Source organism: Ochotona curzoniae, unplaced genomic scaffold, assembly GCF_017591425.1.
Source record: "Ochotona curzoniae isolate NIBS_2020 unplaced genomic scaffold, NIBS_Ocur_1.0 scaffold_2587, whole genome shotgun sequence".
In the NCBI taxonomy this organism is placed as follows: domain Eukaryota; kingdom Metazoa; phylum Chordata; class Mammalia; order Lagomorpha; family Ochotonidae; genus Ochotona; species Ochotona curzoniae.
Window position 1 is genome coordinate 1,641,865 of NW_024467096.1, and position 26,008 is coordinate 1,667,872.

The following is a 26,008-nucleotide window of genomic DNA, read 5'->3' on the forward strand; positions in this document are numbered from 1 at the left end:
ATATTTATTTTATTTGAAAAGCAGAGCTACAGAGAGAGGAGAAGAAAGATTTTCCATCTGCTGGTCACAGTGGCCGGAGCTGGGTCCATCCACAGTCAGGAGCTTCTTCCAGGTCTCCCAATGGCTGCGGGGTCCCAGGGATTTGATCCATCCTCTTCTGCTTCCCTAGGCTAGAAGCAGGGAGCTGGATCAGAAGTGGAGCAGCTGAGACTTGAACCAGTTTCCATATGGAATGCTGGTGCTGCAGACATAGACCCAGCTGCTACGCCATGCCACTGTCCTCTAAATGTCAATAGTTTTAATTGTATCTCTCAGATTTTTCTCTCTGATGGTCCTTAAACTATGATTGAAAATACTTTAATTCTTAACAAATCTATAATTTTGAGTAAATGCACAATTAAGCAGTTATTGTCATGGAACAAGTGTTATCTCAGAATATTTTATCAATTTGCTTTTGATAGAAACAGTAAAGCATTAAGTAGATATTTATACTTATAATATCTTTTTATTTAGAGGGAGGGATAATAAATACCAAATTATAGTTGGAAGCCACTAACCAGAAGTTCTTTTTAATTTTAATATAAGTATATACACATATATATTTGGAACAGAGATTGAGCAAAAAGCTGAGAGTGCCTATGTTTTTTTGTCCCCATGATCCATATTCTGTACAGGAATGGCATATTTGTTGCAATTGACAAACTTACAGTGACATTGTCACCTGAAGTCCACAGTTTATGATTAACTCTTGATGTTGTACATTCTATGAGTTTCTGAAAACTGCACATAGTAATAATATGTATCCACCCCTGTAATGTAGAATAGAATATAAGTTGGCTACAAAAGAACAAAAGGGCTTTGAACTACTACAGTGCTAAAACTCCAAACACTGCCACATATGCACAAGATTATGAGTGAATTACGTATTACGTATTCACCAAATGTCATCAATTAGATGACATTAGATAGACATGTCAGAACTCAAGCATTATTATATTCCATGCCTACAGCAATTATTTTAGTAACTTCCAATTTATTGAACTAAGTCAAAAGAATTCAAGAATGTAGAATCTTATTAATAATACAATAAAAAAAAGGTTGATAACCTCAGGGGAGGATTTCATGTGAGTCTGAAGCTGAAGGCATGGGGTGCTTGACTCTCCCAGCCGTGTGGCTGCGCTGGAAGAATCTGGGCCAAGCCAGGGTCAATTCATGGGATCCTAACTCAGGCCACCACTTCCAGGCAGTGGGCAAATCCTGAGCTTGTCCTGTGACACGAGAAATTTCTCTCCCTACAGTAATCACGATGTGAGTGCCCGGCAATGTGCTCTGGAATCATGGGGGTGTGGGCTTACAAGGAATCAGAAAGGGCATAGGTGGGAATTAGCAAGGACCTTAGGATTCAGATCTAGGTGAGGAATGATTTCTCTGAAACTTCCATGGACAAGGCGACTCTCCTTGAAGGCTACAATGTGGAAACCACCACAGTATCAGAAAATGGAACAGGTTCTGTGAGGCTGGGCCATGAGGCCGACAAATATGAGCAAGTCAGATGTGGAAGTAGAATCTGCAGGGGAATATGTGGGCTCACCCATTGGCACAGCAATCTCCATTGGCACGCGCAAGAACTGTGGCAGGAAATAGGCCTGGTTGGGGAGCACCACGGGACACCTTGCCTAGGCTGGAATTCCCATCAGTGTATGCGAGTGCCAGGTTAAGTGCGCTGTCCAGGGCTGAACATGGCTGCAGTCTTCCTCAGCACAGGTTGCCTGGGTTTGGAGAGGGTCAGACTGGGATAGACTGCAGCACACATTGGTACTTGTGAGAGGGTGGTTATAGAACAGGCAGGGCTAGGTCTCACCTTCCGCTGAACCATGTGAGCCTTGTCTGGGTATGGATCAGATGTCGTTGGGTTGCAACACCCAACAGTAAGAACCGGAAAGGATATGGGCTGATTGGGCAATGTCACCATTCCTTCCAGGACAACAGGTAAACAAAGTCAGCCTGAGCCAGTAACCTGCCAGTATGTGCAAGATCTGGGAAGAGACCAGATAAAGGAGTTTGGGGAACTCCTTTGTCAGGTTGTAGTCTGCAGGTAAGCACAAGAACCAAGGCAAGGAACAGCCCAACCCAGACCAAGTTACAGTACCGACTGGCATATATGTGAGTCAGGTCAAGGGATGAGCCAGACTGGGCCAGTTTATAACATCCACCAGCAGATCTGAGAACCAGAATGGGGGGTGTAGGAGGGTCCAAGTCGGGCCACATCCCCAGCCAGTTCACACTTGAGCTGGGTTTGGGGGCTGGCTGGAAAAAGGCTAGTCTGCAGCACCAATCAGCACAAGCTGGAACTGGGGGTAGGTTGGATCAAATTAGGCTGAAGTACCCACTGGTGGATGCTGAGGAAAGATGAGCCACGTCAGTCGGGTGGTGGTGGGTGTCAGGTCTGTGAGCTCCAGGGTCCTGGGTCTCCTGGCCCAGGTTCTAGGGCCCACTTATGTAGTGGGTGTCAGACTCGTGAGCCCAGGGGAAGGGGACCAGCGGGGCATGAGTCTCCTGGCCCAGGTACTTGGACCTGTCTGTGTAGTGGGTGCTGGATCTGTGAGCCCCAGTGGTACTGGGGCACAGAGGGATCTGGGTCTCCTGGTCCAGGTTACCAAGCCCACCAGCATGGTAGAGGCCAGGTCCATGAACCCTGAGAGTGGGGGTTCCAGTGGGTTCCACTGGGTTCCAGGTCTCATAGCCCAGGGCCATGAGCCTGCCTGCGAGGGGTCACTGAATCCATGAGCTCCAGGGGTAGGGGATCTGTCAGGGGCCCCCTGGCACAGGTCCATGAACCCACCTAGGAAAACTGTCCTCCTCAGTGTAGAGGATGGAGTACTGGACGACAGACCATGGTGCACATAGAGGACATGGTAGCTCACTGGGGCCAGCAGAGGACATCTGGTACTTATAGCAGAGAATGGAAAACAGAGCATATGGACAACTACCCCAGCCGAAGGATGACAGAAAATATCTGGGAGAGTCAAGACGGTAAGGTTGATGGTGTCAGCCAATGGACATTGAAGAGAATTCCTCATCCATAGAGTAGCAAGGTCAACAGCATTTCAAAACTATTCCATCATTGGGCCCGGCGGTGTGGCCTAGCGGCTTAAGTCCTCGCCTTGAACGCACCCGGGATCCCATATGGGCGCTGGTTCTAATTCCAGCAACTCCACTACCCATCCAGCTCCCTGCTTGTGGCCTGGGAAAGCAGTCGAGGACGGCCCAAAGCCTTGGGCCCCTGCACCCGTGTGGGAAACCCAGAAGAAGTTTCTGGATCCTGGCTTTGGATTGGCATAGCATCGGCCATTGCGCTCACTTGGGGAGTGTCTCTCCTCCTCTCTTTATATCTGACTTTCCAACAAATAAATCTTAAAAAACAAACAAACAAACAAACACTATCGCATCAACCTGGGCAGAACCTTTGGAACATGCACCATTGTAACTCTGGGTTGATACCGGGTGGGCCTTCCCCATCCTCAGGTACTGGCATGGTTGGGAGGCTCCTACAAATGGAAAGAAGAAATAGAAAATTTGGAAACAATGATCACACTCTTTTTTACAATCATTAAAAAAATCAATATTTTATGAACTGCCATTGCAGATGACTTCTGCGATTCCAAAATGTGTGTAGATCTCTCTTCACCAGTAGGCAATCAGCAGTCATGCAGCACACACCAGCCGAATGTCTTTCAGTTCAATTCAGTTCTGTCTGTGTGGAAACTGCATCAGCTTCACAGCTTGAGGACACAGTCCCCACACTCCCCCAGCTACGACCGCCACAGACACACCTCAGATGTCAATTGCAAGCCCTTGGTTCTTTTCTCTGTGCTTCTGATAAACTGGTTATGAATCAGGGTTCCCACAGTCCTCTGACTGGGTTTGACTGATTTGCACATGTAACCCACATTGATTCTAAACACATTTGCCAGCTTTGTAAAAGGTATTACAAAGAATGCAGATGAAGAAGTGCATGTTGTAAAATATGGCAGGAGGTCCTTTCAGCTCTCCAGAACCTACATGGTTAACAAGTGGGTTTTTACTGAGTCTTATTGCATAAGCAGGACTCTTAGTAAACCGGAAAGGAAAACCTCGTGAGGCCTGTCAATAGAGATTCCTTAGTATTTCTTCTGCAAGGCTATGGAGCAAGACTCTTCTGGAACGGAAAAAGTTTTATGACCTGTTATCAGACAAGACAGATCCAAGAATTCATGACTCCAGAGCAGTTAAGTGTAGAAATATTACCAGATTTCATAACCCAACTTGATAAGGACAAACTCTAAGTTCTATAGCTTGTGTTGGGGGAGAAAACAGGAACAGGTGAATGTAAAAACAAGGAGTTAGAGAAAACTTTGCTTCCTGTAACCTGCGTCTGAGGCCCAAAGTGCCCCAATATTGTTCTAGTCTTTTAGAAACTAACAAGGGTTGTGGGAGTAATGAGCCAAGAACTGTGAACAAAATGCAAAATTGTATCATCATAATCCAATAGACAAAAATTTCTGATAAGATACAAAGCCTTGTAAAACTTGACCATAGCCTAATCATTTCATGGTTTCTCATGCATACAGAACCAGCAGTGAAACACAGAACCTTCTTGGCTCAAAGCATTTGAGCACAGCCTCTGTTCAGCCTTTGACCATGGAAAAGAAAGCCTTCTGCTTCACTGCCACTGCCACTTCCCCAAACTCAAGAGCATTCCAGTTTACAAGGAAAAGAGCTCTTGGAAGCATAGTTTCCAGGTTAACCCGAGTCGCTCACAGCCAACTCAAACTGCACATAACTCAAGTGCCCATCAACAAGAGAACAGGAAAATAAATTGTGGCATATTTATGTAGGGAAATCTCTCAAACAATGGGGAAAAATCTTGCTATGGGCAACAACATGAATGAGTCTCACAGATGTATTGAGGAATAGAAATCAAACAAAAATTACAGTGTTATTCTGTTTACATGAAATTTTGAGCAGGCAGAACAAATCTGTGCTGATGGAAGTCAGAATAGAGATAATCTTGAGGGCAGAAGGGTTTGACTGGGAAGCAGAACAGAAGCAACGAATGCTAACACAATAGTCTTGGAAATTATCTTTTTTTTTTTTTACCTTGGTAGTGGTATGTGAGTTATACATATACAAAAATTAATAATGTGGGACCCGAAGCGATAGCCTAGCTGGTTCTAATCTCGGCAGCCTTGCTTCCCATCCAACTCCCTGCTTGTGGCTTGGGAAAGCAGTGGGGGACAGCCCAAAGCCTTGGGACCCTGCACCCACATGGGAGACCCAGAAGAAGTTCCTGGCTCCTGACTTTGGATTGGCACAGCTCCGGCCAGTACGATCACTTGGGGTGTGAGTCATCGGATGTAAGATCTTCCTCTCTGTCTCCCCTATTCTCTGTATATCTGATTTTGCAAATAAAAAAATAATAATAAATAAATCTTTAAAAAATAATAATGTGGTATGTTAGTGCCTTCATCAAAACTTACATTTAATTTTAAAACTCAACAAACAAAATCAATAGGAAGTATAGTCACCACAAAGAGAATGGCAGATCATTAATATCAGTAATGTTTGTAATGATGTGGCAAGTGTCTGACCTGAGTGACCATGTAAACAAATTGCACTGAGAAATCCTATTAAAAAAATCAATGACATACAAGCAGATCTTGTAATTTTACAAGAAACAGAAAGACCAGAAAGACAACTCAGTGGAAGAATGGGAAGGGCGGGTGTTCAGCCTAGTGGGGAAAAGGATTTTAGCCACTAAGGCTACTGTGTCGGATGCTAAGTCTGCTTTTCAAATAAAAATAAATGAAATATTTGAAAAAGAAAATGTCAGGGCCCAAAGCCATGGATCAACTGAGTAATCCTCCTTTGCAAAGAACCAGGATCCCATATGGCCACCAATTTATGTCCTGGCTGCTTCACTTCCCATCCAACTCCACGTTTGTGGCTTGGGAAAGCAGAGGAGGACAGCCCAAAGCCTTGGGACCCTGCACCCGCGTGGGAGACCCAGAAGAAGCTCCTGGCTCCTGGCTTCAAATAGATTCAGCTCTGGCCATTGCAGCTATTTGGACAGTGAAGCCAGCAGATGGAAGATCTTTCTTTCTGTCTCTCCTTCTCTCTGTAAATCTGCATTTCCAATAAAAATAAATCTTTTTTAAAAAGAAGTGATGAAAGCATATGTAATTGAGTCAGCATTCTTCCTTCTGGAATTTTATACTATAGACACATGTAACTCACATGCCCAATGATTGTATTATGTGTAATAGCAAGAGGTCAAAACCTGAATATACAGGAAATAAGCTGTATTAACATCCATAGAGTTGATGATTTTCACAGGTTTATTGGTTATTTGGGTATCTTTGTTCACTTCTTGAATATTTTTTCACTTCTTTGGAAATGTTTACTTATCCATTTTTTAAGTGTTTATTTTTATTTGAAAGGCAGATTTAGAGAGAGAGCAAGACAGATCTTCTGTCTTGATTCATTCTCCAAATGGCTACAATGGTCAGAACTGATCCAAAGCCAAGTGGCAAGAATTTCCTCTGCTCCCCCCATGGACTCAGTGTCCATATGGGATCCCAGTGTTTGCAAGGTAAGGATTTAGCCATTGAGCCATTACACCAGGTCTTGTGCCAAATTTTTTTCTTCTATGTTTACCCTATTTTATGCTTTATTTAAGAGATTTGAGCTAATCCAGACTCCTGAGCATGGTCTCTTTTGTTTCCTTCTTCACATCCAATCCAGCTCCCAGCTGATGTGCCTAGAAAAATAGCTACTTGTGTCATAAACATTATATGTGTGAATCTTCTTCTGACTTTCATTCTGTTCTATTTGTTGCTTTGCTGGCCATGTGTCAATTTCATTTTGTCCTAATTACTACAGGTTTATAAAAGGTGTTAAATCTTAGATAGTAAGTTCTTTATAATGCTTCAAGGTTGGCCTTTCCCCTTTTTAAAATTCCTGTATGAAATGTCTTTTAAAAAAATACTTATTTACTTCTAATTTAAAGGCAAAGTTAGAAAGAGAAGACAGACAGAACCTGCTACCATATGCGATGCCAAGATTGCAGTCTATAGCTTGGCCCACTGAGCCACAGTGCCAGACCCAACTCATCCTTCTACACTTGCAAAACCTACTGGGATTTTGTGTTGAAACTATGGATTTACTCAGCAAAACCAACATATTTCTAATATGAGCCTTTCAAGTCAGTGTAAGTCTCCTTTTACTTGGAATTTCTTTAATTTCCTTCAGGGTAATTTTATAGTTTTTAGTGTTCAGATCTTGAACCTTATATTATGCTACCAATGTCATTTCCAAATTAATACTTTATTTCTCATTTTTCCCAGGTTAATATTTTATAATTTTGAGATAATATTTTTAATTTACATTACAGTCAAAGACTTCATGGCTGCACCAAATAGTTCAACAGGTAAAGAATAAAAAGACCAGAGCCTGGTGTGATAGTCTAGTGGCTGAAGTCCTCACCTTTGCATGCACCAGAATCTCATATGAGTGCTGGTTTGTGTCCCTGCTTCCCTGGGGTCTGGGAAAAGCAGTAGAGGATAGTGCGAAGCCTTGAACCCTGCACCCATGTGGAAGACCCAGAAGAAGCTCCTGGCTCCTGGCTTCGGATCAGCTCAGTTCCTGCTGTTTTGGCACTTGGGGAGTGAATCAGTGGCCACAACATCTTTTTCTCTGTCTCTCCTCCTCTCTGTATACCTGACTTTCCAATAAAAATAAATTAAAAAGACCAGAGTCCAGCAAGAAAATGGGTATGAGTGAGAAAGTAATAAATGAAAATGTATTCACCATCTCTCACATAAATATTAGTCACAAAATCATTAAAACCATAATGTTACATAATTTCTATGATCGTTCTATTTTTTCTTACTGTTGCCATTTATATTTGCTGATTTTATGCTCAAGGTCCTTGTCAAACAGTTTCTCTTTTCATTTCATACTTGCCTCTTAACTATACTGGCATCTATCATTTTAGAGCTTTAGTCTCCTTTCTATGAATAACTATATAACTGCTTTATCTAATGCCATGCCCCAGGAGCAGCATGAATTCATTGCTCTTATCTTAGGGATAAGATAAGATTAACTGTGATATTTAGATTCCTCTGTATCTATTGTCTTTGAAGATTTATTTTGCTTTTATTAGAAAGGCAGATATACAGAAGGAAGGAGAGACCATGCACTGGTTCACTCCCCAAATGGCTGCAATTGTCGGAGCTGAGCCAGGAGTTTCTTCCTGATCTCCCACATGGGTGTAGGATCCCAAGGTTTTGGAACATCCTCTACTGCTTACCCAGGCCAAAAGTAGGGAGCTGGAAGGGAAGTGGAGTAGTCAGGACATGAAGGAGGGCCGGTATAGGATCCTGCGGCTTGCAAGGTAGGGATTTAGCCACTAAGCGGCCCCAGTTGCTTTCTTTATCTTTTCTTTTTCATCCTTCCAAGTGGGGTCTACCAGAAAAACACTGGATCTAAGAAACACTATGATGTAATACACCCAGACCTGGGCTGTGCCTAGGGCTGCAGGCCGAAAGAGGAGGGTTTAAATGAGTGTTTCTCAAATACCTGGCATAACCATCACAAAGGGTGCTTGTTTCAAAACACAGGCTCTTATATAAATGCTTTCTCAGGCATTCTGACTCTGTAGATAGCAGTAGGGACCTAAGAACTTTCTTGAATGATTATCATCAAGGAAGTTTAATTTACACAAGGTTAAGATTGTTGCCATCTGATGGTTTTTGAGTCTGCCAATACCACAATTATATTGCCACAAACAAGAGGAGAACAGGTCATTGTCATGGCACAGTAAGTTAAGCTTCCAACTGGAGCACTGGTTAGACTGTGTCCTGGCTGCTTCACTTGTGATCCAGCTCCCTGCCCATAGCCTGGCAAAGCAACAGAACATGGCCCAAACACGCCCAGGCGCGTGAGTGGGAGACCCAGAAGAAGATCCTGGCTCTTGGATTCAAATCAGTTCAGTTCTGGCCCTGTGGTCATTTGGACAGGGAACCAATCAGCAGATAAATTCTCTCCTTCTTTCTGTGGATTTGCTAATAACTAAATCTTAGAAATAGAAAAGAGAACTTCATTTAAACAAACAAATGTCAGAAAACTTATCCCAATCTCAAATTTGGCTTTAGGGGTACAGATGACAACAAATGAATTGTTAACATTGCATACAGATTCTAGTCCACCTGCTCTGCCAGCTTAAAAGTCATTGTAGGTTCCCGGCATGGTAGCCCAGCAGCTGATGTCCCTGCCTTGCATACACCAGGATCCCATATGGGTGTATGTTCTAACCTCACAGCCCCATTTCCCATCCAGTTCCCTGCTTGTGACCTGGGAAAGCAGTGGGGGATAATGACCCAAAGCCTTGGGACCCTGCATCCACATGGGAGCCCCAGAAGAGACTCCTGGCTCCTGGCTTTTGATCAGCACAGCTCAGGCCATTTTGGCCACTTAGGGAGTAAACCAATGGATGGAAGATCTTCCTCTCTGTATATCTGACTTTCCAAAAAAAAAAAAAAAAAAAAAAAAAAAAAAAAAGCCATTGTAGCTTGGAAATGAGAGAATAAGAAAATTCTGTCCTGGGCCCAACACAGTGGTGCAGTGGTTAAGGTCCTCGCCTTGCACGCCCGGGATCCCATATGGGCGCCGGTTCTAGTCCCGGCAGCCCCACTTCCTATCCAGCTCCCTGCTTGTGGCCTGAGAAAGCAGCCGAGGACAGCCCAATACTTTGGAACCCTGCACCTGTGTGGGAGACCCGGAAGAGGCTCCTGGCTTCAGATTGGCTCAGCTCCAGCCATTGCGGTTGCCTGGGGAGTGAATCATTGGACAGAAGATCTTCCTCTCTGTCTCTCCTCTCTGTATATCCGCCTTTCAAATAAAATAAATCTTTAAAAAAAAAAAAGAAAGAAAGAAAATTCTGTCCTTAGATTTGTAAAGCTTTTGTGCTTTTACTAGTTAACTAATGACTTCTGATGGCTCATTTTCTTGCATGCAGTTTGGTTAACAAAAAGAATAACTGCCGTTTAATCATTAATACTACATGCAGAAAAGAAGCTGGACCCTCCTTTGGGTACAGTTTGGTGGGAAAGAGATGAAATGCAGGTTGTGTTAGAAGCTGAGAATATGTGGTCAAAGTCTGAGTTAAAGATTAGGGAGGAAAAGGCCTTATTTGTCAATAAGTTATTCAAATAGGTAATGCAAGAATTTTACAAGTCATAGAATGATAGGTTGTCTTTTACATACTCTCAAAACCATTTATTTTGGTGTTTCGGACTTCCTTGTGTTTATGCTTTTTATAGTTTTAACCCTTGTCTCTTTTCTTTTGACTAACCAGAGGGTCACTGCGCTGTCAGTTTTACCTCTGACACAGCATCGTCTAAAGTGTCTCTTTTGTCATCATGTTTATTCTTACCTCTTTTCTGATAAGAACTAAATGTGCTGTTATAAAGTTGTTAGAGACTTCTTCCACAGAAAATTAAGGAAAATGATGTTTGCACTAATACCTAGAACATAACTGTTTGCACAAATAGAATCTAGAACATTTGCCCAAATTAGTGTTTTTTTTTAATGATTTCATTTTGAAGTGAGAAAAATGAAAGTATTAGGAATGAGTTTGGCAAAGAATAATTCCCAAATATACATCACCAATCTTTTTCTCATTTCTTTAGCCCTACTTTGTAAATTGCTTATAGGATACTTCTAGGTGACCTTAAATATCCAAAAACTACCTTTCCTCTCAGATTCAATTTTGTGATGATTGTCCCTCTTCAATGCAATTCAACTGCTTTATATTCCTAGTCCCATTTACATAGCTTCCATACCTGAATAATGGCCATAGTTACTGCAGATATTAATCTCTACCCTTCCTGTCATGGCTTAGTAATAATTCCAGATCTACCACCTACCGAACATGTGATGTTGCACAAATTTCTTAACTTCCTAGAGCATTCAGTTCTACAAAATGGGAACAGTAGTAAAAAATAGAATGAGCAAATATTTACGTCATATATGCCTGTTATATGTAACCATACATATTCATGTAAATCTTGCATATAATACATGTTCAGTAAGTTGCAGCTACTGCCACTAGCACAGCATTATTTTAAAATCTGTGTGCAAGTATTCTTTACCTAAATATCTTGTAGTCATTTGCAAAAATAATCTTTCTGGAATCTGTTTCCTTATCAATTCTCTAGCATTGGTTCATCATTCCCATGACTTGTGAGGTGCTTTCCCTGCCCCATGTTTACCTTTTCATACAATCGTCCTTTTGAGCTATAACACCGACCCTTTCTTTTCCTATAGCTTCCTGCTTTGCTCTGAACCAAGCAGTTACTGAAACTGACACCCACAGGGTTAAAGCTAGCTGCTGAAACCACCCCTTCCCCCGCCTCCCCTGTCCCCTTTTTCACTGTGGTCTGGCAGCTGTCCTAACTGCCTACCAGAGCCAAATGCTTGAGGAGTGAGAAAGGAGCCAGCCATGAACCCTTTCCAGCAAAATGAGTCCAAGGAAACTCTGTTTTCACCTGTGTCCACTGAAGAGACACCACCTCAACTCTCCAACCCTCTAAAGAAGACACCTCCGGTGAGTCTCCAGTTTCAGTTCTGCCCCTGGTACCAGGAGCTGTCTTCCTTTGGCTGTTGTCCATAGCCTCTGAAGCTTCGGACTGAACTGTATTACAGTATTCAAAACTATTCTTTCTTGGAGTCAGAATGCACCTGAAAAACGCATTTAAATCGAACTTTCCCTTACTTAGCAAAGGGAATGGCAAGAAGAAGGAGTTTCCCACTTCGGCTGGGATCTGGATTTCTGCTGTATTTCATTGCCTATTTGAAGTTTCTCAAGGGGGGAATAAAGCAGTCTGAATGTCCAGGGAAACTTGGCAAGCACTCCTGTCTGGAGAACTGTGTGTGATTGTTCTTCTTCTTTTTCTTTTACCAATATAAAAACTCAGCCCTTAGTGCCCCCCCTGTGTACAGAGCCTTCTGTTGAACACCAACAAAAGTTTTAGAATAGAGTCCATTTCTGCTACTGTGTGTTCCCAATTTAGAGTGAGAGGTAGGACAAAGTAGTAATCATGTTTTTCGCTGTATACTTGTTAAAACACTTCTGAGTGTATTATTGTCTTTATGTTTGTATCCTGTAGTTGGAGAGCATATAGTAATAATTCCCAGAGTTTACTGAATTCTCACGTTGGGCCAAGAGGTGGTGTTATTTGTGTTTCTTTGGAATAACAAAAGTAAGGCACAGGGACAGGTATAGTGGTATGGCTAGCTAGTGCTAGTAATGTTAACACAGCCAGCAACCATATTACATAGAAGGCAAAACACATTAAGCAAACTCAAAGTTGCATGGCTTTCCAGCTCTGAGCTGAAAGGAAAGAGGTGTAATACATTAACACTTATTTATGATTAGGAGAATTGTTTGTACATGTCTATATCAGTAAAAGAATCAAAGCACTGATTTATTATGATTATTTTATTCAATCAACTATACTTCTCTAATTCCAAACAATTTAAGTATGTTTGCAAAGATATGTGCACTTCTTGCAAAATAAGTGTCAGTATAAATCTCATAGTAAGATTTTGACTGTCTGAATTCAGGTACTATCACTCATCCTCTCACCATGTTGGTTGAGTTATTATAATGGATAGAGGTTGAAATAAAACATCTCATTTTTTATGTTTTGACTGGTATGGTGCATGACAGATCATAATCCTTTGTCTACTGTGATTATCATGAAAATTTTTGGAATCTGTTTAAGTAAGAGCAATGGGTATTTTCTTTTAGACAACTTGAGAATTCTGCTCAAAGTCTAGGCAATCAATCAGCTTACCTTTAGGAATCTCTGCTTCCCATACTGAGCTCTGTCTTTAGTCCAGCAGTCCCCAAAGGGAAAGCCAACGTATGTCCAGGGTTCTTCCAAGCAGGGCAAATGGGCCAGTCTCAAGAGTGGAGCTAAGCAGAAAGCTGACACCTGACCCTTCCTGGAATTCAGGTACTCAACTTCAACCGCCTTTTCCTTCTGTTGCTAGAAATAAATGTGATTATTCTCTTGTTCAGAGAATACGTGTGGGAATATGAGCAAGTCCTGGATCAGGAAGTGTATGAGTGTGTGAAGAAAATAAGGAACAAAATTACAAAGTTAATTCAATTAGCTTCTGTTATTCTTAAATTAGCAATATGTTTTTAATGTGGTAAGAGACATTTCATGAAGAGTCAGGCCATTGTTTCATATCACCTATTATAATTGCTGAAATTGCTTTCAATTGTGGGACAACCTATTAATTGAAATAGACAAAAATAGCTCATGCTTGAACTATTGCCTTTCTGTTGCACAGAAAATCTGTGGCTCCAACTATCCATTGAGCATTGCCTTCATTGTGGTGAATGAATTCTGCGAACGTTTTTCCTATTATGGCATGAAAGGTAATTTGATGTTCAGAGTCCTGCTCACCCTGTGTTCTCAACTGTCTGGTCTCCTCTGTGCACCCATTTCCCTGAGTCACATTTTCTGTTCTGGTCCAAATTGGTTCTTTCTTCAGCCAAGATCTCTAGCAAATGCTTCCTAGGATTTGGTCTGATTGCTCACGTAGGCTAAGGCAGAAATGAATGGACAGGAACCAGAACAGAGCCTGTGGGAATCCTGATGAGAATGTTCTCGTCACGGTTCCATCCTTGACACTTGTTTGTCAGGTCTATCCATCACAGTGTTGCTGGGAAAAGAGACAAAGGGCAGTGAGAATTACCATGTTGTCTCTGTGATTTAGCTTAGTGATATATGAGCACCCACAGAGTACGTGATGGGGTAGAGTGTATGAATACTCAGTACAACCCTGGGGATTCCCACAGCCCTGCCGGCCCTGCTACAGCTGCGTGGCGGCAATAGAACCATGTAATTTCACTGACAAGTGTGCTGAAAGCCAGGAGCTGCTTGGAAGACTGCAGAGCAAGTGTACTTCTCCAGAATCTTTTAATGGATCTATTTTGTTTTGTCTTCCTTCCCTTCCCCCTCCCCCCACTGTAGCTGTGCTGACCCTGTATTTCCTGTATTACCTGCACTGGAATGAAGACACCTCCACATCTGTATATCATGCGTTCAGCAGCCTATGCTATTTCACTCCCATCCTGGGAGCAGCCATTGCTGACTCATGGCTGGGAAAATTCAAGTAAGAAAGATGGCATATCAGATTCTCAGAAATTTCACAGATTGATGGTCCAAGAGGTTATCACTTCTAGCTCCTTACCACCAAGCAAGAATATACTTACCCCATTCATGGTAAATAAGGAGGTTTATGACTGACAACATAGAAAGGCTATTTCTTTCCATTATCAGTTGTTCCAGTGTTTTCACATCTTTTTCAGAAAAGGTGCATTTTTAAAATCTAGTTTTTATCTTCAGTTCTATAGTTTAAGGCTAAATACATTCTGATATTGGTGGGGAAAGAGATTGCTATCCACTAGCCAGTGCATAACTTCATAACTTAGAGACCTTTGTGTAGTTATTTGACACTTACTCCATCTGTTCTCCAAACTGAGTCATCCTGAATTCTTTATTGTTTCTTTTTCTTTAAAAATATTTTGTTGAATTTGAAAAACAGATTTTACATGAATAGAACGAGAGACAGAAAGTGAGGTCTTCCACCTGCTGGTTCACTCTCCAAATGGCTGCAACTGCCAGAGATGAGCTAATCTGAAACCAGTCTTCTTTCCAGACTCCCAAGTGGATGTTGGGGGCCTGAGAATTTGAGTCATCCTCTGCTGATTTCTGAGGTGATGAGCGGAGAGCTGGGTAGGATGTGGAGCAGCTGGGATTCAATCTGACATCCATATAGGATGAGAGAGAGAGAGAGAGAGAATGGATAATTCTATTGATGTAGCAAAGTACTAAACACAGTTGTTAGCCTGAGGGAATGGCGGGTGGGTGAGTTCTACATTGGCTTCATGTATAGTAGCAGTCACCGAGTTCATGCAGAAAGAGGATGGTCACTAGCAGCAGAACAAAAACTGTGAGCCAGCTTCCATTTATTCAGTTCTAGGATAAAGACTCACATACATGACATGGCACTTTTATTTCTAAAAACAGCTCTCTCTAAGATTGAAGAAGTATAGTTTCTACATTTGGTGAATTATAGATTCCTTCCTGTTTCAGGGGAAATTTAGCAACCTCTCCTTGGTCCCTCTATCTAGTCCTCCTTGAGGCATTTTTAAAACTGTTATTACTGAACTAGTATTAACATAAAGTACATAAACCCCAAAGTCTGGCACGCACAGTTTGTTGAAGTTTTATAACATGTACAGCTTGTAGTCACTACTTGCTGTGGTCTGTCTTCACATTCTCTCTCCAGCTAGTCTTTTTCTGTACCCAGAAGTGGTTACAAATCTCCAATAGCTTTCAACTAACAAAACGCTTCCTGAACTTTCTTTCTTTCCCTTTCTCATCTCTTATTACCATTATCCTCAAGTTAAAAAAAAAAAAAGATGTTGCCAGGCCTGGTGCAGTAGCCTAGCAGCTAAAGTACTTGCCCTGCATGTGTTGGGATCCCATATGGGCACTGATTCCAATCCTGGCAGCCCCACTTCCCATCCAGCTCCCTGCTTGTGGCCTGGGAAGGCTTATGGAATAATTTGTATTACTAAAGAAAGTATGCATACCTGCTTCACATTGTTCATGTTCCAATAGCTTTAATAAGAAGAAAATTGTGGTAAATACAGTAAAATATAGCAGAAAACATTCTTTTTTTCTGACTGAAATCACTCTTAGGCCACTGATAATGATCTCTGACAAATTCTGGTGGTCTTGTGTAGATTTGCCTTGATTTTGAACTTGTTTTAACCTCCCAGTCATTTTAATAACTCCTCTGTGTTTAGACTTTTCTGGTTTTCCCCGACACTGTTTTCTCATTCTCTTCCTTTTGCCTTTTGAAATTGTTCCTTATGTAGTGCCTCCTCCTTTGCTTTTTATTTGCATAACTCTTTCCTGAATAGGAGCGTCTCCCCAGGTTACAACTTTCCTTTTTTTCCCTTTCTCTTGATTCCCTCTTTGCAAGACCTGTGGGTATCAATATTAATTATGTGCAGATGGCTCCTCAAACTCTTAAACTTTCATCAAGCCTCCATTAAAAATATTTATGTATTTTTATTGGAAAGGCAGATTTATACAGAGAAGGAGAAACAAAGAGAAAGATCTTCCGTCTGCTGGTTCGCTCCCCAAGTGATCGCAATAACTGGAACCGAGCTGGTCCAAAGCCAGGAGCTTCTTCTGGGTCTCCTATGTGAGTGCAGGGTCCCAGGGCCTTGGGCCATCCTCTACTGCTTTATCATCTGATAAGCACACAGGAGACAATAAATACGCACAGTGGCTTCTCATGATTTTTATAAACATTTGCTGGGAGAGTAAATGCATGCTAGGATGCTATTTTAGTATTATCTTAAGAGAAAAAAAATTAGTTATGGTTCCTAGTTTTTAATTCCTGTAACCCATGCCTAAGAAGTTAGGTACTCGACCGTGACAATTGCTTATAACCACTGTCCTCAGTGTATGAGTTATGCCTTGGTCTGTCCTCTCCGTACTTCCTTCCTTGTCTCTGTGTGTGTCTGCAGTTTATCCTTTCGCACCCCCACTGTTCCTGCTGATCAGAGGTGACCTGCTTGCCTGGATGGAAACTCTGTGCTCTACCTTCACTGCACATACTCTTCCTCAGTCCCTATGTAAACTCCTCAGTTCCTACCCTCTTATTACAAATGCTTTTGATATTCTAAAGTAAATTTTGTACCTTTTTCCTCTTCCATTTTTCTACCTATCCTTGCATTGATAAAACTGAAGCAGTGCTGGGTTATGTTAGTTCCAGACCTAACCCCATTACTAATTAAAATTTCACTTTACTAATGTCACTGGATCTCCCTGAGTCCAGTTTCCTGGTTTCTACAATTAAGGGATTGGTCAAGTCTACCAAAAATAGTTCCAAGTCGCGTGGTTAACATTACAATAATCCTCGTGACCCTATTTCAAATGCAGGATTTCCAAGAATCTCTGAACTTCTTTTTTTCGTTCTATAAACCTTTTCCTGCCAAGAGTGGGCATTTACAGCACAGTCATTAAAAAACTGCTCGAGACACCTGCACTCTATATCAAAACATCTGAGCTGCCATCCAGGATCTGCTCCTTGCTCTGTTCTCCATTCCAGCTTTCTGTAGTGTATGACCTGGCAGGCAGCAGGTGGTAGCTCAAGTGGTTGGGTCCCTGCCACCCACATGGGAGACCTGGAGCAGGTGCCTGACTTTATGCTGTGGCTTGGCCCAGCCCTGGCTATTGCAGGCATTTGGGTACTGAACCAGTAGGTAGGGGCTCTCTGTCTCTTTGCCTTTCAAAGAAACAAATAATATTTTTAAAAACATATAGTAAGTAAAGAATTTTTGACTGTTAGCTTTCTTTCTTACATGCTTCCTACTTAAACTATTTCCTAAGTCTTTGATACAAAAGACTGCTTGTTTTCCTCCTTGAAACATTTATATGTCTCCCGTGCATTCAGTCTAACAATTGGATACTGATCTGATTTTCCTATTCCAAATTAGATTCTCTGTTTTGTTTTCCAGTGGTCTAGTATCTTTTGGTTTCTTGATAACTAGTCTTTTGTTTCCCTGTTTCTTTTTGTTTTTCCATTTTTCTCTCTAGATATTTTTAATTTCAGCATCGACAACTTTTCTCCAGAAGATGCTACAAGGCCTCTATAATAAAGCCTGTCCCTTACCCTGATGTTAAATTAGTCCTGAATTAGTTATCCAAAGCACTATCCTTACCTGTGTTGTATGCCCCTTCAAGGCATTTAATGAGGTCAATGTTGGCAGATTTAACACTCAGAATGAGAAATGCACATCCTGACATTTCTGCTATCTCCAGCCCTTCTCTGGTAACTTCATTCCATTCTTTATATCCCACATTTGCATTAAGTGCCTCAAAATCACACAGATAAAATGTATAATTTTCAAGATTCATTGCAATATTAGCATTCTACTGATATGTCAAGAGGCTGGTGTGGCAATGCACATAACATTAATGTAATGTGCCATATTTCGATGTGTTTATCTCCAGGTCCTTATTCGAATTCTTTACTCTTCTGTTTGCCAATCAAGTTTCTCAGAAAAACAAAACAAAACAAAATAAACAAACAGCAAATTCTACCAGCTGTGTCGCTTTTATCACTGGACTTCCTAAGTCCTTGGCTTCTCTTTTCTTATACTTGGTAACTTGTCCATGAGAAAGCTACAGTCAGGTTACAATTAACCCTTGTGTCCAGATAACCCACACAGCACTGGAGAGCTCTTTACCTGCCAGTGTTTGAGCTTAGAGAAGTTCTTTGTGTGCCATTTCCATTTGGAATTTGTCCTTGACTTCCCTTGTTTTCCAGAGCAAAAGGCATTCCTTAGAATAAACAGCTCAGGTCAAAGCATGCAGTTCTACTGGTTCTCCTAATTTAAAACATCGTTACTCTTGCTATAAACCCACCCTGTCCTTGCCATATATATATAAAAAAAAATAGGGGTGCGGTGTGTGTATGAGGAGTGAGGAGGAGGAAGGACAAGTGGCTATATGAGAAGGGATTTGAAGGGAATGTCTGTTAGCATGAAGTAAACATGATGAGTGAAGATTGTAATCCCTTGACCAGTCTGTTTGCTTCCTTTATTATTATTGGTTTTGTTTACACTTCTCAGGGAACTCTCGTCCTGTACATTTTCTTCCTCCTCCTCTGTTTACTCAGAGATTTATGTGCCTTGAGTCTATATTACTCAAAATCTATTACACAGACTGATTGATTGAACTCTCTCCCCAGGACAATCGTCTATCTCTCCTTGGTGTATGTGCTTGGCCATGTGATCAAGTCCTTAAGTGCTTTTCCAATACTGGGGGGGAAAGTGGTGCACACGTGAGTAAAATCATGGGATGCTTTGAATACCCTTCTACTATTATGCAGGTATATGCCTTGGACATTAATAACAGACAAGTTTCTCTTTTCTTAGCTGAGACATCCCCTTACTTAATGATCTATTGTAAATTTAATTACAAGATTGGTTAAGGAGGATAAATATTTGAACAGTGGAACAGTTTCTTACTTTGTGTGAGCATATTTGTTTTACTTAATTAGACATGTGAAGACTTGTAGAACGCCTAGTTGTCATCTTCTTAGAAAGCTTCTGCTTCTTTAAGAAGAGCTAAAGCTTTCACGCCTTCCATATTCCCTCATCTATGATTTAATTCATACATTTCTATTTCTTCAACATTTAAAAAAATTCTGTAATATTTCCTTGTAGCTATTACAGAATTCATATTCCAAGCCAGGAATGTTTCCATTTATGTGTAGTTCCATGCAGTCTGGTTGCTGACGCTGTTGATGTTGAATCCTAATGTTTTAGAGTTCAGCCAGTAGAGAAAAATCAGTTGTTCCAGGGGACATTCATATGTATCCTTATTTCTATAACCATGGTTATCATACCAGCTAGAAATTTTCTTTGAAATTGAATAGATATTAATAACCTACTTAATTGGTGTCCCATCTGTACTCACTGACACCATTTCTGTTTATTACAATGAATTTGAGCATTTTGTTTTCTGCTTATAAGAACATGTGGAATTAAGATCCACAAGATCTCTCTATTGATGCGACATTTTTGAGTAAAATGAGATAGAGCTCCTCCAGTATCTACTTCTACCCTGTGTACACAGGAGTAAATTGAGCTCAGCAGAAACAAAAATCTTCCCAAGCAACAGGGGCCCAGCATCTCTTCTTGAATGCCTCCTGGAGAGAAGAAAAATGCCAAATGCACACAGGGTAGAAACAAGAAGCAGATCTTCGCCCTTGTGTATTCTCTTTTCCCTCAGAGCCCTGCATCTCTACAGCTGTGTTTAGTACCAACATGGTGAGCATCCTTGTCTCTCCATTTCAGAGTCCTGTCTCTGATCGGCCTTAGTCTAATCGCGTTGGGGACCGGAGGTATCAAACCCTGTGTGGCAGCTTTTGGTGGAGACCAGTTTGAAGAAAAACATGTAAGAGTCCTGTTTTTCTGTGTTTCCAAGAATGTAGAGTTGGTCTTGAAAGGGGTTACCTGGCCGACAGCCATCTGCTGGGATTAATCTGCTAATTAGATCCTGAGGAGATTTGTTAGCAGGATTCTGGTCATGAACACGAGAGAAACTGGACCTGGCGTGGTGGCCTAGCGGCTGAAGTCCTCGCCTTGAATGCATCAGGATCCCATACGGGCACCGGTTCATATCCTGGCAGCCCTGCTCCCCATCCAGCTCCCTGCTTGTGGCCTGGGAAAGCAGTGGAGGACAGCCCAAAGCCTTGGGACCCTGCATCTGTGTGAGAGACCTGGAAGAGCTCCTGGCTCCTGGGTTGAGATCAGTGCAGCTCTGACTGTTGTGGTCACTTGGGGAGTGAATCATCGGATGGAAGATCTTCCTCTCTGTCTCTCCTCCTCTCTCTATATACCTGACTTTGCAATAAAAATAAAATTTAAAAAAAAAAAAACAGTGAGAGAAACTGAAACATATTGAATGCAAAGTATCCAGGGATGTAGATGGCCTAAAAGGCAAATTTTAAAATGACAAACTGAGGAAAATAGGCATGGTTAGCCTGAAGAAGAAAAAATCCAGGACAGTATTATCCAGTCACTGTAGACATTAGAAATATGTCAGTAATTAAACATGAGCTAAATGAGTGAAAGTCACAGGAAATTGGCTGTTTTCTTGATGGAAGGAAGAACTCCAGATCAAGTTGGAAGCCCTGAGTAGTTCCGTCTCACTGGAGATACTGAACAAGAATTCTGGGGAACACTTAGGAATGGGAGGTGATGATGGTAGGATGGTAGCAATGATTCAAGCATCTCCAGCTCTCAAATTCTATGGAAGGGAGAAATAACCACTTGAAACAAAATAATAGTTTCTATGGAATAAATTGCCAGATTGATCCTTTCCTTTTTTTTTCCCCTAAATGCTTTTCATTTTCAATGTCCAAGGTTGGGGGTAGATGGGAAGGTGGTGAAGTAATATGGATATGGTAAAAATGGGCCTTGATGAGAAGCAATGGCAAACAGGAGAAAGAATAGTCTATTCTTAGATCAGCCAACATTCCTAGCATCTTCTGTCACTCTCAATTTTCTTTAATGTCTGTCATAATGCATCTAGCCCCTCTTTTACAGCAATTTATACTGTTGCGGTATCTTTCCATGTCTCTCCCTTTCCCATTCTCTCTCTGACATAGTACCTGCTCTCTGTCTTTCTTACTGTCCTTTCCCATTTTCCTCTCTTTCTCTTATCCCTTGAACCATTTTATTATTTTACACTTTTGATTGTCTAACGGTTCATAGATCAGACTTATATATGCTGACTCTGATGAAACAGTAAACCTTTGCTTCAGTGCAATTCAATGCCCAACAGACTAAATGAATCAGATGAAGAGGTATTATCTAAATGGGAATCAGAAAAAGCAGCAAAACATCCTATAAATAAAAAACAGGCAAGTACTGATTATCCTAATGTGCCTCAAAAAGATCTGAGGTCCCAGAATTGAACACAATAGTACATAATAAGTCACCATTAGCAAATTTATTTAAAAATTGTTTCATGTTCCAATTGTTGATATTTCAATTAACAGGACAATTCCACCTCTACGCTTCTGCCAGTTTTAAAAACAGATTTATTTTATTTATTTGAAAGCCAGAGTTGCAGTGACTAGGGGTAGGAGGAGAGGGATTTTCCATCCATTGATTCACTCTCCAAATAGCTGCAATGACTGAGGAATGGAACAGCAGGGCCAGGGTGAAGCTAGGAGTCTGTAGCTTTTTCTGGGTCTCCCTTGTGCGTAGCAGAGGCCCAAGGACTTGGGTCATCATCCATTGCTTTCCCAGGAACATTAGCAGAAACTGGCTTAGAAGTAGAGCAACCAGGACATGTTACTTAATTGGCATCCTTACGGAATGCCAGTGCTGCAAGAGGTGGCTTAACCCATTATGCCAAATAGGTTCCTCTGCCAACCACTGTTTCTTTAAAGATTTATTTTATTTATTTGAAAGGTAAAGACAGAGGGAGAGATAAAGAGAAATCTTACACCTGTGGGTCCACTCCCCAAATGTCTGCAATAGCCCTGCTGGGTCAGGCCAAACCCAGAAGCTTCTTCTGGGTCTTCCACGTGGGTACAGAAATCCAAGAACTTGGGTCATCCTCCACTACTTTCTCAGGGAGCTGGATCAAGAGTGGAGCAACCAGGAATCTAACAGGCACCTGTTTGAGATGCCAGCATTGCAGTCAGTGGGTTTACCCACTACACCACAGTGCTGGCCCTTACGCACCAGTTCTGTACCTACTTATTTTCTTTTATTTCTTTCTAGTAATTTCCCTTAAGTGTTAATTGAACTGTCCTGATTGGTCAACATTTTATTGTACTGTCCTATGTCCTGGTCCTTTACCTGCCGTATACTCCTGCAAAGGCTACCATTTAACTCAAGCAATTCACTTAACTCATATATTCAATAATATGTCAGATGCTGTTTGATGAGCTAGAAATTACAGAACAAATAAAATATAATTTTTGCCCCAAAGTAACTCACAACTAACTAAAAGAAACAGTCGTTTTAATGCAAAGTCATTACAATTGAGATGAGAACCAATATATGTGGTAGACAGTAGTGGCCTTGAGAACAGGCTGACCATCTTTACTGAAGTAAAGGGTTAGAGGAACGTTGAAGCAGCTTACACTGAGTGTCAAAAATGGGTAACAGTTTGGAGTCATCCAGCCATGATTTTGCACAGGTGTTAAACCATCATATCTAATACAATGTTCAGATACCACAGAGGTGATATCTGAATCTGCCCTTTGGTATATATCTCAGCTGTGTGTGTGATCATGGGTTGTGATTGAGTCAAGAGGTCCATTGCACTGATGCTTTATCTTGTGTGTTTCAGGCAGAGGAACGGACTAGATATTTCTCTGGCTTCTACCTTGCCATCAATGCGGGGAGCTTGATTTCCACATTTATCACACCCATGCTAAGAGGTCAGAATTATTTCCCAAGTATCCCTGTATGAGGCCATGGACAGTCAACAGCCAAAGAGCTGTTCAAGTCTTTTTGGGCTTGGAAGCCTGTGAGAACTTCTTTTAGTCTTAATTTATCTGACCCAAATGAGGGTTTATGGGCTGGGGGAGGGAAGGGAAAAGGATGGCTATGTCTGTGACCTCAAGAACCCAACATTGTTGGATAAGAACCACAAGGAAGCAAGGTGACGCTTTCATCTCCATTTTCTTCAGGAGATGTGCAGTGTTTTGGGGAAGACTGTTATGCACTGGCTTTTGGAGTTCCAGGATTGCTCATGGTGATAGCACTGGGTAAGTTTAAATTGTTCAAAGGAAATAAATAATCCCTGAGGCTTGCCACATGAATAACACCATGTAGGAACTTTAACAAGCTGTATTCAGTCTTCACCCTAACTATATTAGGTTGTTTGTTGTAGGAATTTTCCCTTGATTTTGGAGGTAAGTTCTGAATGAAATCAGAAACCATCAAAAGAGGAAAAGTTCACAAAGTTACACAACTAATATGTTTTTTGGCTAGCCTAAAAAAAAAATACTATCTTGGAACCACAGGTAGGAATAATCAAGGGTGTGAACTTCTAGAGTTTCTAAAGTATCTTAGATCATTCTAATGCGTGTAAAGGTTGAGATCCACGGTGCTTCCCTACAACATGTAGGGAAAGAGTAAGATAATTACTTCCGTGTCTCTCTAACTAGCTTATATCATCTGATACCTGTTTATCTGGTAATTTGAACATAGTCTCAATTCTCTGAGTTTTTAAAAGAGATTTATTAATTATTATTTTTTGAAGTCAAAGGTACAGAGAGAGGGGGTGAGATCTTCCATCTGCTGATTCACTCTGCAGTTGGCCGTAATAGCCAGTGCTGGGCCAGGTTGAAGCCAGGAGCAAGGATCTTCATCCCAGTCTCCTTGCGTGGGTGGTTGGGGTGCAAACACCCAGGCCTTCTTCAGCTGCTCTCTCAGACACATTAAGCAGGGAGCTGGAGCAAAAGTGGAGCAGCTGAGCCAGGAATCAGCATCCCTAAGGGATGTGTCACAGGCAGGCTTTCCTAGTCCCTTGCAAGCAGCTTTTACGTTTAACTACCTAGTAGTTCTACCCTGTCCTGCAATGTTCTCAAGGAGTTTGTCCTTGAACAGAGTCAGAGGACTGGATAAATAGAAACTAATGTAACTTTGATTAAGTGGCATTCTATTCACCACTGAGAACACAATCTTGCAGAGAAGGGAGATGTGTGGGCTACTTGGTTTAACTGGCCCGGAGGAAACTTGGGTTTGATTGTTTCTAACTATTGACCTGGAAACATGTTCTCACCCTTAACTTCAGGACGACACCCCCTCTTGGAAGCTATCCAGTCCCAAACACTGAAAAAAGCTTGAGAGAGAGAAAAAACAGTCCACAAACCCAGTGTTCAGTCTGATTATTTTCTACCATCAGGGCTGGCAATCATAGGTAGAGTTCCCAAATTCAAAGAACCATACTACAGGGGACCTTTCCTAATGTGTTCCCTGGCTCCTTCTCCCTTCAAAGCCAGGTATTTCCCCAATCTTTTCTTGATTCTCCCAACAATTTGCCGTATGTCTCTTGATCTAGATCATTACACACTCATAATGTTAGCATATCAAAGTAATAATAAAAATTCAAAGAGATGTTGTAGGTGGAAGGTTTTGTAAATTATGAAATGGAAGTAAGTGCTCGTTGTCATTATTAGTCAGCTGCCTTGGTTTCCTAGTTGTTAATATATAACTCAAGTCTCTGGACATGCACTGTAATTCAATTCGTTAATTTATTTTTTATTCACTTATTTATGAAGCAAATATTTATTTAAGAAGCCTATTGTGTGTCAGGTTCTTTGCCAGGTACTGGACTCTCACCAGTATTATACAGCAACAATTTGTATTCTCATTGATCTTTTGCAGTTCAGTAGAAAGAGGATGACAGGCGACTTTGCTTGAATGTGCAACATACTATGGCCCATGTTGCAACTGGAGAAATTGAGAGTTATGAAGACATGTAACAGGGATGTCCGATTCATACTTTGAGGGTCATAGAAGATTTCCTGAAGGAATAATTTCTAAGAAAAAACAAAAGTAAGAATAGCAATTCATCAAAGAAAGTATTCTAAGTGACGCAGAACGAGGATGTGGCTTCTGGGAGAAATTGAGATTGAATGACCTATTCAAAGATCTTGAAGGAATTCTGATTACTTGAAATGGAAACAAACTTAAAGAGGAAAGACTGGCAGAAGCCAGATAACAAAGGGCCTCTTAAGATGCTAAGGAATTAGAATTTTATTATAAAGACAGAGATTGCCAGAGTTTTATTATTTCAATAATGTTTCTACAGTGTAGAGAGGATCGAGTTGAGGGTGAAGCAAGGGTGATATTGTGCATTGATTATGAAATATTTTGGCCCTCCCTTGAACTATGGACTCAAGTTGAGCACCTCACTGAATTAGCAAATCTTGTTATGATTGAATGTATAAGATAAGGGAGAGGGTCAACGAAGATTAGAAATGGGATTCTGTCAGTAAAATTGGCAACATTTCAGAATTATCCAAACCACTTGGACAGAACCCTCAGAATATGTACACACTGAGACTCTGGGTTGATATGAAATGGTGGTTCTTCATCCCTGGGTACTGAGACATGTGGAAAGCCATGAGTGGTTTCCCACTTTGTCTCTCCCCTCCCCCCAGGAACAACAAGAAGAAATAGATAATTTGGAAGCAATGTCTATTTTCACCCAATTTTCCCTATACCTCGATCCTCCCCACCCTGATCAACCATGTAATCATTATAAAAAAAGAAAGTGGGATCCTGAGTTGAGCAGCTGAGTAGATGGATCATCATCTGGGATAG

General features: G+C 41.3%; 1 protein-coding gene and 1 non-coding gene across 3 annotated transcripts in view; both read left to right on the plus strand.

The window, feature by feature from the left end:
- Positions 1–5,604: 5,604 nt before the first annotated feature.
- On the plus strand, positions 5,605–5,664 carry LOC121171434. The gene has a single exon (XR_005886139.1). It is a non-coding gene; the product is annotated as a small nucleolar RNA SNORD78 (small nucleolar RNA).
- Positions 5,665–11,492: 5,828 nt separating this feature from the next.
- SLC15A2 (solute carrier family 15 member 2) overlaps positions 11,493–26,008 on the plus strand; it is a 32,422-nt gene continuing 17,906 nt past the window's right edge. Inside the window, exons 1-7 of one of the 2 annotated variants that reach the window (XM_041002741.1) lie at positions 11,493–11,647; positions 13,405–13,492; positions 14,091–14,232; positions 18,895–18,987; positions 20,006–20,105; positions 23,022–23,112; positions 23,365–23,442. In XM_041002741.1, coding sequence (XP_040858675.1) covers positions 11,543–11,647; positions 13,405–13,492; positions 14,091–14,232; positions 18,895–18,987; positions 20,006–20,105; positions 23,022–23,112; positions 23,365–23,442 — 697 coding nt within the window. In that variant the 5' untranslated portion in view covers positions 11,493–11,542. The remainder of the gene's footprint in view (positions 11,648–13,404; positions 13,493–14,090; positions 14,233–18,894; positions 18,988–20,005; positions 20,106–23,021; positions 23,113–23,364; positions 23,443–26,008) is intronic. The other variant, XM_041002742.1, reaches the window with a different exon arrangement.